Source organism: Arvicola amphibius, chromosome 7 (genome assembly GCF_903992535.2).
Source record: "Arvicola amphibius chromosome 7, mArvAmp1.2, whole genome shotgun sequence".
NCBI lineage: Eukaryota > Metazoa > Chordata > Mammalia > Rodentia > Cricetidae > Arvicola > Arvicola amphibius.
Window position 1 is genome coordinate 100,138,537 of NC_052053.1, and position 20,175 is coordinate 100,158,711.

The 20,175-nt window shown below is 39.2% G+C and overlaps 1 protein-coding gene across 1 annotated transcript in view; it reads right to left on the reverse strand.

Annotated features, from left to right (window-relative positions):
- The window catches only part of Gphn (gephyrin), a 355,924-nt gene that overhangs the window by 18,700 nt on the left and 317,049 nt on the right, over positions 1-20,175 (reverse strand). Inside the window, 1 exon segment of the mRNA XM_038336955.1 lies at positions 8,722-8,809. Coding sequence (XP_038192883.1) covers positions 8,722-8,809 — 88 coding nt within the window.

Below are 20,175 nucleotides of genomic sequence, written 5' to 3' on the forward strand. Positions count from 1 at the left end.
ATCTGTGAGGTTGTTTCCACAAAGGATTGGCTAAGTGAGAAGAACTGTGATTTGAAGTTGAATATCATCCGAAAGAATAAAAGGAAAAGGAGCAGGCTCAGTGGTGCAGACACTTCTCTCTGCCTCCTGGCACCCTGCTGTCAGCTGCTCTGTTCCATCAGGACTTTTTTTTTTTTTTTGGTTTTTCGAGACAGGGTTTCACTGTAGCTTTGAAGCCTATCCTGGAACTAGCTCTTGTAGACCAGGCTGGTCTCGAACTCACAGAGATCTGCCTGCCTCTGCCTCCCGAGTGCTGGGCCATCAGGACTTTTTGACAGAAGAACTGAACCCTCTAAAACAGCAGCTGTAATAAAGTCCTCCCTACACTGTTTGTACCGTGCTTTTATGAAAGAGGTAAAAAGTGACAAACACAGTTTGCTTTACAGGTGCTCTCTAGAGATTTGATAGATAAAATCTTTGTAATTTTACCACCAGAGGAAACATTCACCAACACTTCTCAGGCTGGTCTCAAAGTCACAGTTTTCCTGTTTTAGCCTCAAAAAGTTAGGATTAGAAGTGTATGCCACACCTGGTTGATCAAACTTTTATGAAATTGTAATTGTTTCCTCCAAAGAGATTTCACACAGTCCTGACAACTTTCCAGACCACCCTGCAGAAGAGACTAGAATTAAATCAATAATGAGTCAGTGATGGGCGGGGGCCACACCTTCATGATGAACGCTTAGTTATGCTTACATCAAATTTAACTTGAACTTCATGTCAAGGTCTTGAAGACAGACTTTGGGCTGGGAGGTTACTGGACTTGGTTAGTCTCAGTCTAGTCACATTGTGAAAATTTCCTTTTTCTGCTTTTCACCAGTGCTTGTCTCTTTAACTAGCTTACTGAAGACAGGTGACTGAACCTTGATTGTTAGGGCTGCCAGGGCCCAGGCCCAGATCCTAGCAATTCCAGTCACAGTTCCTCTCAAGGAGATAAGGACAATGATCAGGTAAACTTTGGGATACCCTTATCTTAAAAGGATGAATTAAAGGTCTAGTGTAAGGATCTTGACAGGGAGATAGTAAACAAAATCAGTGTGCTTAATTTTATTAGCTTTGTTTTCTTCTAAATAAAATTCTAAGAAAGCTGACATCTTTGTTAGCACTAATAGATTAGATTCAGAAGTGTTCATCTTATGCCAAGACTGTGTGTGTTATAAGTTTTTGCCTCTCTAGAGGTAGTAGAAAAGGCAAACCTTAGGTCCACCTAGTGGCATTATCCCACAATTAGCTCCTTAGGAACTAAGAAAAATTCTTTTTTTTTTTTTTTTAAAGAAAAATTCTTAGTGGAAAAAAAATCCCTGGAAATACATTACGCATCAAACAATCCTGACTGTAGGCTGTGCTCTTTTGATACTAAGAACAACTTGATAATGAAAACATGCTGCAAATCATTTCTTAGAGCACCCCTGCAGTACAGACTCCAAACCCAGCCTTTGGATTTCACAATATGTCCGCTTTATCTGGTACTAAAAGTTTCTGCGAGACTTTGAAGAAAGACTTACAAAGCTATTTATGTGCAGCAAGTACAACTATATGCACTATTAACACCTTCCTTCTAGATATAATCTGAAATCACAGTCTTAGGTTGAGATTCTTTTTCTTCTTTGGTCTTTGGAAACTGAAATTCTGTTCCCAAAGAGTTTAAAACCAAAGTTTGTGAATGGAAATGCAGTATTTTCTGTTCAGGTTACTGAATTTGTTCTCAGAGACAACAGAATTCATAGGCCAGAGTCAGATTTAGGCCATCTCATAGCTGAAGGGGGCAGGGTTCAAGATCACATATGTAACTATATATATCATCTATAGTCTAGCTCCTAGAAAATATGAATTTTATAACCAGGCATGGTAGCACATGTCTATCTCACTCTGGAGTTGGAAGTAGAAGGACCAGAAATCCAAGGCTATCCTTAGTTATGTAGCAACTACAAGGCTAGCCTAGCTACATGAAAGCTTGCCCCAGAAAGATGAGGAAAATATGAATTTTGATAAAACTATGCTATTACTATAATTTTTAAATTTAAGTTATTACTATGACATATAAGAAAATTTAGGAAGGGATAGACTGGCAAAACATTTCTTTCTTTCTTTTTTATTTTTTTTGGTTTTTCGAGACAGGGTTTCTCTGTAGCTTTGGAGCCTGTCCTGGAACTAGCTCTTGTAGACCAGGCTGGTCTCGAACTCACAGAGATCCGCCTGCCTCTGCCTCCCGAGTGCTGGGATTAAAGGCGTGTGCCACCGCCGCCAGGCTGGCAAAACATTTCTAAAATATTTCTGAGACAAAATAGATTTGATTATTATAGTAACGAATATTTTACTTTAATAACATTATTTAATGGGTTCAATAATTGTAAGCCAACATTTCATTCAGACATACAAGCTTAGTGATACTACAATGCTTAATCTGAGACTTATATAGGACTAAGATATACTATGTGCAAAATACTTAGTCATCTAAAATCATACATATGTCTATATTTTTTCATTGCAATTATCTTTCTAAATTTTTTTTATTGGGCTCTACATTTTTCTTTTATGATAATTTGCATAAAGAAGGGTAAAAGGAACCCCCATTCTTTGTTTCTTCTTGTCAGGAGGGGAAGCTAAAGAGTTTGGTAAAGTTTAGAAAATATGGTGGGCAACACCATAAAACACCACCACCAAAAAACAGCAGGAATTAATTAACAATCACTGGTAATTACTATCTCTCAATATCAATGGACTCAATTCAACAATAAAAAGACCCAGGCTAACAGAACGGATAAGAAAACAGGATTCACCCTTCTGCTGCATACAAGAAACACACCTCAATATCAAAGACAGATATTAACTCAAGAGTAAAGGGTTGGAAAAAGATTTTCCAATCAAATGAACCAAAGAAGCAGTCTGGTGTAGCTATTCTAATATCTAACAAAAATTAAATTTAATTTAACCAAAATTAATCAAAAGAGATGGAGAATTACATTTCATACACATCAAAGGAAAAATAAACCAAGATGATGTCTCAATTCTGAACATCTATGCCCCAAATACAAGGGCACCCACGTCAAATCACACAGTGAACCCTACATATTAATAGTGGGAGACTTCAACACCCCATTCATACCAATGGACAGGTCATCCAGACAGCAACTAAACAGAGAAATAATGGAATTAACATATTATGACTTAAATGGAGCTAACAGATATCTATAGAATTTTTCGCCCAAACATCAAAGAATATACCGTCTTCTCAGCACCTCATGGGACCTTCTCCAAAACTGACAACATACTTGGTCACAAAGCAAATCACACACACACACACACACACACACACACACACACACACACACACACACAAAAGCAAACAAAAAAAACCACAACTGGAATAGCCTCTATATGTTATCAGATTTCCATGGATCAAAGTTGGAGTTCAACAACAACACAAACTACAGAAAGCTTACAAACTCATGGAAACTGAACAACTCTTAACTGAACCACCACTGAGTCAAGGAAGAAATAAGGAAATTAATGACTTCCTAGAATTCAATGAAAATGCATGCACCACATACCCAAACATATGGGACACACTGAAAGTGGTGCTAAGAGGAGAAAGTTCAAAGCACTAAGTGCCTTCATAAAGAATTAGGAGAAATTGTACACTAGCAACTTAACAGCACACCTGAAAGCTATAGAATAAAAGCGAACTCACCCAGAAGAAGCAGATGACAAGAAATAATGAAACTGAGGGCTGAAATCAACAAAATAGAAACAAAAAGCACAATATAAAGAATCAGCGAAACAGAGTTCATTCTTTGAGAAAAATCAACAAGATAGACAAACCCTTATTCAAAATAACTAAAAGGCAGAGATAGAATATTCAAATTGACAAAATCTGAAACAAAATGAGGAACATAACAACAGACACTGAAGAAATCCAGAAAATCATCAGGTCATACTTCAAAAACCTGTATTTCACAAAATCGAAAAATCTAAAAGAAATGGACAAATTTCTTGATAAATACCATATACCAAAATTAAATCAAGACCATATAAACAATTTAAACCGACATATAACTCCTAAGGAAATAGAAGCAGTCAGTAAAATTCTCCCAACCAAGAAAAGCCCAGAATCAGATGGGTTCAGTGCAGAATTACACCAGACTTTCAAAGAAGAGCTAATACCAGTACTCCTCAAATTAGTCCACAAAACAGAAATAGAAGGAATACTGCCAATTTCTTTTTACAAAGCTACAGTTACCCTGATAACCAAACCACACAAATACTCAACCAAACCATGCAAATAGTCAACAAAGGAAGAGAATTACGGACCAATTTTCCTCATGAGCATGGATGCAAAAATACTCAATAAAATACTGGCAAACCAAATCTAAGAACACATAAAAAAGATCATCCACAGTGATCAAGTGGGCTTACCCAGAGATGCAGTGATGATGGTTCAACATACAAAAACCTGTCAATGTAATCTACAATGTAAAAAAACTAAAAGAAAAAATTCACACGATCATCTCATTAGATGCTGAAAAAGCCTTTGACAAAATCCAACACCCCTTCACGATAAAAGTCTTGGAGAGATCAAGGATACAAGGAACATATCTAAATGTAATATAATTAATTATATTATAAAAAGCAATATACAGCAAGCTGTCAGCCAACAAAAAATTAAACGGAGAAACTCAAACAATTCCACTAAAATCAGGAAAAAGACAAGACTGTTCACTCTTTCTATATCTATTCAATTTAGTATTCAAAGTTCTAGCTAGAGATTAAGGACATTAAGGGTACAGAAATTGGAAAGGAAAAAGTCAAACTTTCACTATCTGCAGATGATTTGATAGTATACACAAAGGTCCTAAAAATTCTAAATTCTACCAGGGAACTCCTACAGCTGATAAACACCTTTAGCAAAGTGGCTCGATATAAGATTAACTAAAAAAAAAATCAGTAGCTGTCTTATATACAAATGATATAAGGGTTGAGAAAGAAATCAGGGAGACAACTCTCTTATGATAAATACAATATAAAATATCTTGAGGTAACTCTAATCAAGCAAGTAAAAGACCTGTATGACAAGAACTTAAGTCTCTGAAGAAAGAAATTGAAGAAGATATCAGAAGATGGAAAGATCTCCCATGCTCATGGATCAGTAGGATTAACATAGTAAAAATGGCCATCTTACCAAAAGCTATCTACAGATTCAGTATAATCCCCACCAAAATTCCAACATAATTCTTTATAGATCTTGAAAGAACAATAATCAACTTCATATAGAAGAACAAAAAAATTCAGGATAACTAAAATACTCCTGTACAATAAAATAACTGCTGGAAGCATCACTATTATTGATCTCAAGATCTACTACAGAGTAATAAGAACATCAAGGAATTGGCATAAAAACAGACACATTGATCAATGGAATTGAACTGAAGACTCAGACATAAACCCACACACCTATGAACACTTGGTTTTTAACAAAGAAGCCAAAACTATAAAATGAGGAAAGCATCTTCAACAAATGGTCCTGGCATAGAATGCAAATAGATCCATATCTATCTCCCTACAGAAAACTCAGGTCCAAGTATATCAAAGACTTCGCATGGGCATAGGAGACAACTTCCTGAATAGAACACCAGTAGCACAGACACTGAGATTGACAATTAATAAATGGGACCTCATGAAACTGAAAAGCTCCTGTAAGGCAAAAGCACAGTCAATAGTACAAAATGGCAGAATGGGAAAAGATCTTCATCAACCCCACATCTGACAGAGGGATGATCTCTAAAATATATAAAGAACTCAAGAAATTAGACATCAAGAAAACAAGTAATCCAATTAAAAAACAGGGATGCTGACCTAAATAGAGAATTCTCAACAGAAGAATCTCAAATGGCTGAGAAACACTTAAAGAAATGTTCCATTATCCTTAGCCATAAGGGAAATGCAAATCAAACTGACTCTGAGAATTTATCTTACACCTGCCAGAATGGCTAAGATCAGAAACACAAGAGAGCGCTCATGTTGGAGAGGATGTGGAACAAGGGGAGCATGCATCCATTGCTGGTGGAAGAGTAAACTTGTACAGCCACCTTGGAAATAAATATGGTGGTTTCTCAGAAAATTGGGAATTGATCTATCTCAAGACCCAGAAATAACACTCTTGGGCATATACCCAAAAGATGCTCAATCATACCACAAGGACAGTTGCTCAGCTATGTTCACAGCAGCATTATTCATAATAGCCAGAACCTGGAAACAATCTAGATGTTCCTCAACTGAAAAATGAATAAAGAAAATGTGGTATATTTACAGAATGGAATATTACTCAGCTGTTTAAAACAATGATATCAGGAAATTTGAAAGAAAATGGATGGAATTTAAAAAAATTATCTTGAGGTAACTCAGTCACTGAATGACGAAAATGGAATGTACTCACTTATACGTAGATATTAACTGTAAAGAACAACCATGCTACAATCCACAGACCCTTGTTACCCTAGGTAACAAGGAGGCTCAATAGAGATGATCTCTTAGTTGGACTGGGGGCGGGTGGGCATGGGAATTTGAGGGATCAGGTTGCGGGGTGGGCAGATGGGGAGAGTGTTGAGAAAGGTGACTGGAAAGAGGGGCATTAAGGAGTAGAAGTCTAAGGCAAGGGAAACTTCCAACAGTCTACAAGAATGGCTCCAGCTAAGACTCCTGGCAGCTATAGATGCATGGCTTGATCTGGCCATCCCTTGTGATTGGATTAGTTAACTACCCAGGTTTACACCAGAGATCCTTCATCCTGATGAAGGTGGTGGAGGTAGGTCCAGAGACCCAGAGCCCACTTGAGCTCCAGGAGACCTGCTGAGGAGAGGAAGGAGGGATTGTAGGAGGTAGGAGTGGGGGTGGGGGAAGTGGGGTGGTGGTCAGAGACACCACAGGAAAAACCAGGCTAGCCTGGTTCATGGGAACTTACAGAGTCTGAATCACCAGGATAGGTGCCAAAGCTACAGAGAAACCCTGTCTTGAAAAACATAAACAGAAACAAAAACAGAGTCTGAACCAACAACCAGGGAGCCTGCATAGGACTGATCTAGGCCCTCTGTATAAATGTGACAGTTGTGTAGCTTGGACTATTGTAATGGCATTTCAGTTGTATTTTAGTAAATAAAGCTTGCCTGAAGATCAGAGAGTAAAACACTGATCAGCCTTACAGACCAGGCAGTGGTAACACACACCTTTAATCCCAGTATCCACAGTAGGTGCTATAGAAACCAGGCAATGCATGCTATAATCCCAGCCCTAGAGAAAATTATAAAATGGGAGGACACAGCTCTCAAACACAGTCTCATTCTGAGATTCCTGGAGGTAGGATCACCATTTTCGGACTGAGGTCAAGATAAGAGCCAGTGACTGGATATTTTGCTTTTCTGACCTTCAGGCTGAACCTCAATTTCTCTCTCTGAGTTTTTATTAACCGTGCTTCAGCCTTTTTCTGGGACTCATGGCAATAGGAGCAGGGTTGTCTCTAGTGTATTAGATGGCTCTTAGGAACCTATTCCTCATGCTGGATTACCTTGTCCAGCCTGAATACAGGGGAAGATACTTGATCTTATGGCAACTTGGTGTGTCATCCTTTGCTGATACATGTGGGAGGCCTGCTCCTTTCTGAGCAAATACAGAGGAGGAGTGGATTTGGGGGGTGTAGGCAGAGGGAGGTGAGGGTAGGGAGTGGGAGGAGAGGCTGTGGTTGGGATATAAAATAAATAATAAATAAATAAATAAAAATATAAGAAAATATGGTGGGTGAGATGTTTTCATCTGGGAGGTCATGTTCAAACTTTAGAATGGTGGATCTTTATCTTGGGCATAAATGTAAAACATAAAGGAAGTCCTAATGTTATAAAAGTAAGTGAGAAATGTCTACAAGGAAAGAGCAAAACACATTCTACAAGTTGTGGGATTTTCCTCTAGGCTTCTCCTCATGAAAGCACCCTGACTTAGTTTTTTTTTTTTTTTTTTTTTTTTTTTTTTTTTTTTTTTTTTTTTTTTTTTTTTTTTAAGAAAGACTAGCACTTTCTAAAACCTTCATGATTTCAGCTTTGTGGGGCTCTTATGAATAATAGATGCGTATCTGTTCTAGTTAGTATTAACTGTCAGCTTGACACAGCCTAGAATCATCTGAAAAATGAGGTTTAGCCGGGTGGTGGGGTGGTGGCACGCCTTTCATCCCAGCACTTGGGAGGCAGAGGCAGGCAGATCTCTGTGAGTTCAAGGCCAGCCTGGTCTATAAAAGCTAGTTCCAGGACAGGAACCAAAAGCTACAGAGGAACACTGTCTTGAAAAAAAAAAAAAGAGGCTCAATTGTCTTTATCAGGTTGATTTGTGGGCATTTCTGTGAGGAACTGTCTTCATTATTAGTTGATTTTGGGGGGCCCACCCACAAGGTGGCACTATTTTCTGGTTAGGTGGCCTGTAAGTGAGCCTGGAAGCTCATGGTTTCTGCGTTAAGCTTCTGCTTGAGTTCCTGTCCCCACTTCCCTGAATGATGGACCTGGAAGTTTAAGTTATTAAATTCTTTCTCTATGTTGCTTTGGGTCAGAATGTTCTATCAGAGAAGCAGAAACCAAATTAAAACAGCACACCTCAGCAGTGGTCTATAGTAAAAACATTAAGGTGACTAAATCTCACGAGTCTTACCTTTTCCCCCATCGATACACCTCCTGACGTGATGATGACATCAGCACGGCTGATACCCTCATTCAAGGCATTGAGTAAGTCATCTGGGCTGGAAAAATAAAGACAACTATGTTAACATAAAAAGGGACTGTGTAGTGCTAACTGAAAACTAAACACTTTATAAATCCTCTGAGTTTGCATTATTGTGAGTATAATAATGTGTTCTGTGTGAACTGGAATCCAATGAGTCTCTACAATGAAGAGTGTAAGGAGTAATGTGGAAAAAGGACTTTGTGTAAAATGCTGAAGTACTGGCTCCTGGCGCTTTCACAGGGCTTTCTGTCCAAACAATGCAGTATAGTGAGGAGACAATGGGTTAGGTTGTAGAAAGTCTTAAGAATTTGTCTGCCTACAAATGTCCCGTATACTGAAACTTATACGTCCCTGGAATTTCTGGGCATGCAAGTTTAGTTAGTCACCCTAGGTGTTGTCAGGATCACATAACACTCTTTAGAGAAAGTCAGGTGTGGTGGTTCATGCCTGTTATCCCAGTATTCAGGAAGCAGAAGCAGGCAGATCACTGTGTTTGAGGCCAGCTTGGGAAGCACAGAAGATTCTTTCTCAAAAAACAAACCCAAGCAACAAGTGAACAAAGAATTTTTAAAGCAAGTGACTTGGAGCCTTGAAAACTGGGCTGGATTCTGACGGACAGAAAGGTACTGGCCAGAGCCTGGATGAATAATTAAGCCTGTGGGATCTTGAGATCAGCATGGACCATGGCTTGGCTAGAGAAATGATGAGGTAGGGTAAGATAATTTTAGAGGTTCCCTCAAGCTTAAAAATACATAGTGTAACAAATAGGAAGTAGAAGGGGAATTCCAAGGAATATGAAGAGTCAAAAGGTTTTTATTGAGAAAAGAAAGGCTAGGAAAAAAGATGGAAGTTTATATGTGTAAGAGAACAGGATGAAAACTGGGGACTGAGGTTAGGCACATTCCTGTTTAGCAGAGAAGGCCAGGACCCTTGTGGTAAATATGTCTGTATCCAAGGTCTAGGGGGAAGGAGTACTTTATATCCTGCTCACACTCTCGTTTTCTGAGAACTTCTTACTTGTGGAAGACAGCAGTGTTTACCTTCTATCTGTCTGTCATGGAGATCTAATATAGAGGGTAACCTGGCTTCTGATTTTCTAGCTCTGGCCCTATCCTTCTAGAGCCTCAACTATTCTTTCTCTTGAGTTCCATGAGCTAACTCTATAACCTCCCATAAATTCTTCCTTTGCTTAAGGTCACTGGAGTAAACATTTGTTGACTATAAAGTTATCTTTTACCGAATGTATTTCCCAAACCTCTAATGTCTGTAAAACTAGATATCCTGTTACCTTAATGAACTACTTGATAAGGGAGGGGAAAAGAATGTTAGTGATGCCAGATGAATTGAGACTGCCTGAGCTTAAATTCCGGTGCTGCTACTTGCTTAATGTTAAACCTTAGAAGAGTTAGTTGCTAAACCTCTTTGGCTTCAGTTTTCTGAAGTGGCGATAAGGGAGCTGTTCAGATATTGAATGCTACAATGTATAAAACACTAAGAAAGGTCAGATGTCATTTATCTAAAATTCTGGCAAAGAACAATTTTAGGATGCCAGGGATTTCTTTTTATAAATTTTGGAGACAATTTTTAAATTGAGATTTAAATACATTCATGTAGTTTACAGGAAAGGTGACAATGGCAAGGCAGGTCATTTTCCTTGAATCACAGAACAACTTGGGGGTTGTTCTGGATCTCAGAAGCAACCTCCTAAGCAGAAGAGATGAAAAAAAAACTTGCAAAGTGCTTTGTGGGATTGCATGGAAAGTGAACCATAAGACTCGGAATCCTAAAATCTGATGGACACTAATACTTTGATTAGACACAACTGACAGACTTGTTTCCAAGCCACGGATTTACTTTCTTTTTAGGACTCATTTTAAATTTTAAAACATTTTCTTCTTAGATTTAACAAATATCAGTACTTTCCTATGTTTTATGTCCTTCATAGTTCTTTTACCAGACTTTTAAAAAACTTTTATGTCTGCTTATATACCTCTGATCTCACACTCACTGTGTTGCTTGCACTGGCCTTTAACTCCCTACCACCAGTACTGAAATTACAGACATTAACTACCATACCCAGATGACTTTTGTGTGCATTTGTGTGTGTTTTCTATGCATGTGACATGGCTCGCATAAGAAGGTTAAAGGACAACTATCAATCAGTTGACTCCTACCACCATGTTGTAAAGTTGTAAAGTTGGAAGTTGTAAAGACAGAATTCAGTTTGTCAGGCTTGGTGGCAGGTACTAAATATTCATTTATATTTGCTCACTTTCTACCATTTTCTCTTAAATTACTGAGAACCTATCCACTGTTCTTTTAGAGTACCATTGTTACATGACAACATTCCTTGAAAACAAACACAAAAACAAAAACAAAAACCAACTAAACAAAAAACATTCCAAAAGAGTTACTTTACATTCATAAGATTGTATGTACCAGGGGACAGAAAGTAGAGCCATTAACTGAAGGCCTTTTACCTTGAAGTCTAGAATATAGTTTTCGATAAAAACTCATTACTTAGATGAACCTACAAAAATAACACTTTGTGTATGTGTGTGGGTGGGGGTGCTCCTCATTCTCTATAACATGAGGACAATGACCTCAGTCCTGCCATCATTCACATTCATTTACACTGGTTCTAAGCACTTGAGGCTTGCTGGGATTCAGTTCAGGTGTAAAATGTAGCACTTTTAAATTTATCCAGGCATCTATTTCAAATATCAAGACTTCCCTATCTCAAAATACTGGGGACCACCATTCTTTACAGCTAGACAGTGAGGAAACACAGAAGTTGTTCAGTGCAGAAAACTGGTACAGATTGCTGTTGGTGCTCTGCCAACTCAAGTGTTCAGGTTTCACTGCTGTGTCCCCTGTGATCCTCTTTCCTACCATCACTTCATGTCTATCCGTTCCAAATTGCTCTAGAAATTTCCTGAGTCCTGAGTACAAAGAGGACCCTTAGAAGAACAAAAGAAAACACAGAATAGTAATACCAAATACAATAAGTCACAAAATAGGTAGCAGATGGGTAAATGCAACATTGAGAAGAGTTCCCAGGAAAATAAAATTGCTGGGAGACTAGACAGTGCTAACAACAATAATGGTGACAATTTATAAAACACTAATTGTTATTCAATTACAACAATAAAAAGGTGTTTTAAAACAATAAACATGCCCTTCTTCCTCCCCTCTTCGGGTTCATAACATCTCCAGCTCAGCCCTATCAGGGCGCTGGGACTGCGTAGGGAGTGCAACCGGCTGGCGGGAGTTTCTTTATTTCAATAGCCTGCCTGCAGCAAGGCAGGCCCTCTCCGGAACTCCCTGGCCAGCAAAGACACTGGATATTAGGACCAGAAGACACATCTGGGAGCAAAGACACCAGATCTTAAAACCAGAAGACATATCTGGGAGGTGTCCCATCTGTGGAGTCCCATCTGGACGGCCTTCCCTAGTGTATTCAAGTGTCCTGACCCTGTACCAAGGCCACCTAACCAGAGTGGGGAGAGGCTGCCCTCCAGGCAGGTCTAAGGAGCCCGGCAAGGGAGTGCGGGCTCCTTCAGATTGTGCTGCAAGGAATAGCTCCTGCTCTGGCACTGAGGAGATCCACCCAGATTCAGTCAGAGCAAGGATTGGAACAAGTCACCAAGTCTCTCCTAGCTCCATCTGAAGGAAGAGATGGGCAGGCATCAATGCAAGAACTCCTCCAACAACCCGAGAGGCAACATGACATCACCAGAAATCCAGGCATCCTGAAACAACAAGAATCGAACACCCTACTCCAGAAGAAATAGAAGAAGTCGACCTTAAACAGTACTTTATGTAAATAATAGAGGACCTTAAACAGGAGGTAAAAAACTGCCATAAAGAAATGGAGATGACAAACAAAAAGGTAGACGAAATAAATAAATCTCTCAAAGATACCCAAGAAAAACAAGAAAAAGCAATCAAACAGGTAAGGGAAACAGTACAAGACCTGAAAAATGAAATGGAGGTAATGAGGAAAACACAATCCGAGGGAAGACTGGAAATGGAAATTCTGAGTAAACGAACAGAAACTTTAGAGACAAGTATCTCCAACCGAATACAAGAGATGGAAGAAAGAATCTCAGACTCTGAAGATATTATAGAGGAAATAAACTCACAGATTAAAGAACAAAACAAATCCAACAAATTCTTAACACAAAACATCCAGGAAATCTGGGACACCATGAAAAGACTAAACTTAAGAATAATTGGGGTAGAAGAAGGAGAAGAATTACAACTCAAAGGCCCAGAAAATATATTAAACAAAATTATAGAAGAAAATTTCCCCAACCTAAAGAAGGATATTCCTATGAAGCTACAAGAAGCCTACAGAACATCAATTAGACTGGATCAAAAGAAAGCATCCCCACGCCATATAAAAATCAAAACACAAAACATACAGAATATTGTGTGTTCGTAGGTTTGTGGTTTAAGATCCGGGTCTTCAAGGAGGGAGAACATGAGAAAGAAAGTCAGGACCGTGAGGGAACCTCCAGCTGGCGACAGATGGGGAAGGTGACTGAGCCCCACATTGGAGCACTGGACTGAGCTCCCAAGGTCCTGATGAGGAGCAGAAGGAGCGAGAACATGAGGGAGAAAGTCAGGAACGTGAGGGGTGCGTTCACTCATGGAGACGGTGGGACAGAACTAAAGGGAGATCACCAACTCCAGTTGGAATGGGACTGATGGATCATGCGACCAAACCCGTCTCTCTGAATGTGGCCAACAGCGGGGGCTGACTGAGAAGCAAAGGACATTGGCGCTGGGCTCTGATTCTTCTGCATGGACGGGCTCTGTGGGAGCCTTCTCAGCTTGGTGGATCACCTTCCTGGACCTGGGGGGAGTTGGGAGGACCTTGGACTTAGCATAGAGTGGAGAACCCTGATGGCTCCTTGGCCTTGAGAGGGAGGGAGGGGAGGTATGGGTGGAGGGAAGGGGAGGGAAGGGGGAGAAGGAGGGGCGGGAAGGGGGAGGAGGAGGGAAGGAGATGGAAATTTTTAAATATAAAAAAAAAACCATGAGAAAGAAAAAAAAAGAAAAAAAACATACAGAATAAAGAACAGATATTAAGAGCTGCAAAGGAAAAAGGTCAAGTAACATATAAAGGGAAACCTATCAGAATTACACCTGACTTCTCACTGGAAACCATGAAAGCCAGAAGGTCTTGGATAGATGTGCTACAGACACTAAGGGAACATGGATGCAAGCCCAGACTACTCTATACCCTGCAAAGCTAGCATTCACCATCAATGGAGAAAACAAGATATTCCAGGACAAAAACAGATTTAAACAATACGTAGCCACAAATCCAGCCTTGCAGAAAGTAATAAAAGGAAAATCACAAACCAAGGAGTCCAACAACGCCCACAATAACTCAGGCATCTAGCGACCCTTCACCAGCACAACTAGAAGAAGGGAAACACACAAACTCTACTACAAAAAAAATGACTGGAGTTAACAACCACTTGTCATTAATATCACTTAATATCAATGGACTCAATTCACCTATAAAAAGGCACAGGCTAAGAGATTGGATATGAAAACAGGATCCAACATTCTGCTGTTTACAAGAAACACACCTCAGCCACAAAGACAGACATCTACTCAGAGTAAAGGGTTAGGAAAAGGTTTAGCAAGCAAATGGACCTAAGAAACAAGCCGGTGTGGCCATACTAATTTCTAACAAAGTTGACTTCAAACTAAAATCAATCAGAAGAGATGGAAAGGGACACTTTATACTCATAACAGGAAAAATCCTTCAGAATGAAGTCTCAATCCTGAACATCTATGCCCCTAATATAAAAGCACCCACTTATGTAAAAGAAACACTTCTAGAACTCAAGGCAGCCATCAAACCACACACACTAATTGTAGGAGACTTCAACACTCCTCTCTCACCAATGGACAGGTCAATCAGACAGAAACCTAACAGAGAATTGAAAGACTTAATGGAGGTAATGAACCAAATGGACTTAACAGAAATCTACAGAACATTCAACCCAAATAGGAAAGAATATACCTTCTTCTCTGCGGCTCATGGAACCTTTTCGAAAATTGACCATATACTTGGTAACAAAGCAAACTTCCACAGTTACAAAAAAAATATTAGTAACCACCTGTGTCTTATCGGATCACCATGGATTAAAATTAGAATTCAACAACAATGCTACCCCCAGAAAGCCCACAAACTCATGGAAACTGAACAGTCAACTCCTGAACCACACCTGGGTCAAGGAAGAAATAAATAAAGAAATTAAAGTCTTTCTTGAATTTAATGAAAACAAAGACTCAACATACTCAAACCTATGGGACACAATGAAAGCAGTGCTAAGAGGAAAGTTCATAGCACTAAGTGCCCACTTAAAGAACACGGAGAAAGCACTCATTGGTGACTTAACAGCACACCTGAAAGCTCTGGAAAAAAAAGAAGCAGACTCACCTAGGAGAAGTAGAAGACTGTAAATAATCAAACTGAGGGCAGAAATCAACAGAATAAAAACACAGAAAACAATCCAAAGAATCAATGAAACAAAAAGCTGGTTCTTGGAGAAAATCAACAAGATTGACGAACCCCTAGCCAAACTAATCAAATGGCAGAGAGAGAAACGCAAATTAATAAGATCAGAAATGAAAAGGGGGACATAACCACAGACACAGAGGAAATTCAGAGAATCACTAGATCTTACTACAAAAGCCTGTATGCCACAAAATTGGAAAATGTAAAAGAAATGGACATTTTTTTTAGACAAGTACCATATACCAAAGTTAAACCAGGACCAGGTAAACGCTCTAAATAGTCCTGTTAGTCGCGAAGAATTAGAAACTGTTATCAAAAACCTCCCTACCAAAAAGAGCCCAGGACCAGATGGTTTCAATGCGGAATTCTACCAGAACTTCCAAGAAGATCTAATACCTAAACTCCTTAAGGTATTTCATAATATAGAAACACAAGAGTCACTGCCAAATTCCTTTTATGAAGCTACAGTTACCCTGATACCTAAACCACACAAAGACTCAACCAAGAAAGAGAATTACAGGCCAATCTCACTCATGAACATTGATGCAAAAATTCTCAATAAAATACTGGCAAAACGAATCCAAGAACACATTAGAAAAATTATCCACTACGATCAAGTAGGCTTCATCCCAGAGATGCAGGGCTGGTTCAACATACGAAAAACTATCAATGTAATCCATCATATAAATAAACTGAAGGAAAAAAACCATATGGTTATCTCATTAGATGCTGACAAAGCATTTGACAAAATTCAACACCCCTTTATGATAAAGGTCTTCGAGAGATTAGGGATACAAGGGTCATTCCTAAATATAATAAAGGCTATTTACAGCAAGCCGACAGCTAACATCAAATTAAATGGAGAGAAACTCAAGGCCATCCCACTAAATTCAGGAACACGACAAGGCTGTCCACTCTCTCCTTATCTCTTCAATATAGTGCTTGAAGTTCTAGCAATAGCAATAAGACAACATAAGGGAATCAAGGGGATTCGATTTGGAAAGGAAGAAGTTAAACTTTCGTTATTTGCAGATGATATGATAGTGTACATAAGCGACCCGAAAAACTCCACCAAAGAACTCCTACAGCTGATAAACTCCTTCAGTAACATGGCAGGTTACAAGATCAACTCCGAAAAATCAGTCGCCCTCCTATACACAAAGGATAAGGAAGCAGAGAGGGAAATCAGAGAAGTATCACCTTTCACAATAGCCACAAATAGCATAAGATATCTGGGAGTAACTCTAACCAAGGAAGTGAAGGATTTATTTGAGAAGAACTTTAAGTCTTCGAAGAAAGAAATTGAAGAGGATACCAGAAAATGGAAGGATCTCCCCTGCTCGTGGATTGGGAGGATCAACATAGTAAAAATGGCAATTCTACCAAAAGGAATCTATGATTCAATGCAATCCCCATCAAGGTCCCATCAAAATTCTTCACAGATATTGAGAGGACAATAATCAACTTTATATGGAAAAACAAGAAACCCAGGAGAGCCAAAACAATCTTATACAATAAAGGTACTTCTGGAGGCATTACCATCCCTGACTTCAAACTCTATTACAGAGCTACAGTATTGAAAACAGCTTGGTAATGACATAAAAACAGAGAAGTTGACCAATGGAATCGTATAGAAGACCTGGATCTTAAACCACAAACCTATGAACACCTGATTTTTGATAAAGGAGCTAAAAGTATACAATGGAAGAAAGAGGGCATCTTCAACAAATGGTGCTGGCATAACTGGATGTCAACCTGTAGAAGAATGAAAGTAGATCCATATCTATCACCATGCACAAAACTCAAGTCCAAATGGATTAAAGACCTCAATATTAATCTGAACACACTGAGCCTGATAGAGGAGAAAGTGGGAAGTACTCTACAACAAATGGGCACAGGAGACCGTTTCCTACGTATAACCCCAGCTGCACAGACTTTAAGGGCAACATTGAATAAATGGGACCTCCTGAAGCTGAGCAGCTTCTGTAAAGCAAAGGACACTGTCACTAAGGCACAAAGGCAGCCTACTGACTGGGAAAAGATTTTCACCAACCCTGTAACTGACAATGGTCTGATCTCTAAAATATATAAGGAACTCAAGAGACTAGACTTTAAAATGCTAATTAACCCAATTAAAAAAAGGGGCACTGAACTGAACAGAGAATTCTCAACAGAAGAAGTTCAAATGGCCAAAAGACACTTAAGGTCATGCTCAACCTCCTTAGCTATCAGGGAAATGCAAATCTAAACAACTTTGAGATACCATCTTACACCTGTCAGATTGGCTAAAATCAAAAACACCAATGATGACCTTTGCTGGAGAGGTTGTGGGGTAAGGGGTACACTCATCCATTGCTGGTGGGAATGCACACTTGTGCAACCACTTTGGAAAGCAGTGTGGCTGTTTCTCAGGAAATTCGGGATCAACCTTCCCCAGGACCCAGTAATTCCACTCTTGGGAATTTACCCAAGAGATGCCCAATCATACTACAAAAGCATCTGCTCAACTATGTTCATAGCAGCATTATTTGTAATAGCCAGAATCTGGAAACAACCTAGATGCCCTTCAGTGGAAGAATGGATGAAGAAACTGTGGAATATATACATGTTAGAATACCACTCAGTGGTAAAAAACAATGACATCTTGAATTTTGCATGCAAATGGATGGAAATAGAAAACACTATTCTGAGTGAGGTAACCCAGACCCAAAAAGATGAACATGGGATGTACTCACTCATAATCGGTTTCTAGCCATAATTAAAGGACATCGAGCGTATAATTCGGGATCCTTGAGAAGATAATAAGAAGGTGAACCCAAAGAAAAACATATAGTAATCCTCCTGGATATTGGAAGTAGACAAGATCGCCGGGCAAAAATTGGGAACTTGGGGGTGGGGTGGGATGGGGCCAAGGGGAGAAGGGGAGAGAAAAATGTGAAGGGGAGAATGGGGAGAGCTCAGGGGAATGGGATGCTTGGGATATCAGAAGGGTGGATATGGGAGCAGGGAAGCATATATCTTAATTAAGGGAGCCATCTGAGGGTTGTCAAGAGATTTGACTCTAGAGGGGTTCCTGGGTTTCTAGGGAGATGCCCCCAGCTAGTTCCTTGGGCAGCTGAGGAGAGGGAGCATGAAAAGGCCAGTTCCTATAGCCATACTGATGAATTTCTTGCATATCACCATAGAACCTCCACCTGGCGATGGATGAAGAAAATGATTGAGCCCCACATTGGAGCACCGGACTGAGATCCCAAGGTCCTGATGAGGAGCAGAAGGAGGGAGAACATGAGAAAGAAAGCCAGGACCGTGAGGGGTGCGTTCACACATGGAGATGGTGGGACAGAACTAATGGGAGATCACCAACTCCAGTTGGAATGGGACTGATGGAACATGTGACCAAACCGGACTCTCTGAATGTGGCCGACAGTGGAGGCTGACTGAGAAGCCAAGGACAATGGCAATGGTCTTGGATTCTACGGCGTGGACGGGCTCTGTGTAGGCCTTGTCAGCTTGGTTGATCACCTTCCTGGACCTGGGGGGAGTTGGGAGGACCTTGGACTTAACATAGAGTAGGGAACCCTAATAGCTCCTTGGCCTGGAGAGGGAGGGAGGGGGGATATGTGTGGAGGGGAGGGGAGGGAAGGGGGAGGAGTAGGGGAGGAAGATGGAAATTTTTAATAAAAAAAGTAAATCATGAAAAAAATAAAACAATAAACATGGCAGGAAAGTGTAGTTTAGTAGTAGAGTACTTGCCTATTATGTCCAATGTCCAGCACTATAAAAAAGCAAACAAAACTCCCATGCCAAGCTGACAAAACCCAATGAAATAATCAAGATTGATGGCATATGCCTATAATCCCACAACTAGGGAGGCTAAGATTGGACCACTGAGCGACCTAGACTACTCTGAGTTACAGAGTGAATTTGAAGCCAGCAGTTGTAACACACAGAACTCTTCCCAAAAGAACAACTGCACAAACAAATACATAGAACCTATTATTTTTAAAAGTTAAAATTTAGAGATGAAGATAAGAATACTCTTTGTTAAAGACTCAGTTTGTGGCCTAGAAGATTAAGTGGTATAAATAGCTCTAGGCATTCTATAAATGTGTACAAAGAAAGAAGCCATGGAAGAAATAACAAGAAACTTAGAGAACAGAACAAGATGCTGACGCAAAGACAAAAGGGATCTTATTATGAGGAAAATGAACAGACAGAGGGTGGAAAAAGAGAAAGATTTAATTTACTCTGAAAATAATGGGCGTAGAAATTTAAAAGGCTTACCAAGTCAATTTAGAACTGATGAAAAAACATAGACCTAAGCAAGTTCTAGTAAAAATTTGGTAATTTCAAGGACAATTTTTAAATCTCACAAGTATTCAGACAGAAAAAAATAATTACTAAGAAAGGAAAATACTTTGGCCTTATACCTGTTTGCTATAAAACCCTAAAATAGAAAATAATAAATAAACATTATTATATCTCTGAGAAAAAGGTATGCAATGCTAGATCTTACACTAAGCCAGCTGTCATTGACTAGTTGGGATGAAAAGAAGTAAAAATACAAATATTAGCTAATAAACCATAAGTAATATTCTGGAAACATTACAGTAAATAAAGTAGAAGAGAGGCTTCATGTCTGAAAATACATAGCTAAACTGAAATGGATGATGAATGAATAAATTTGAGAAATATATTTTATTGTTAAATATTAACTTCAGTTACAGAAATTTACTGTAAGAAAATTTAGTAAATTATAAAATTTAATGCATTTAACAAAACATCTCTCAGCATTACCCAAAGATTAAGAGAGTAAAAGTATTCTAAGGTTCTCATCT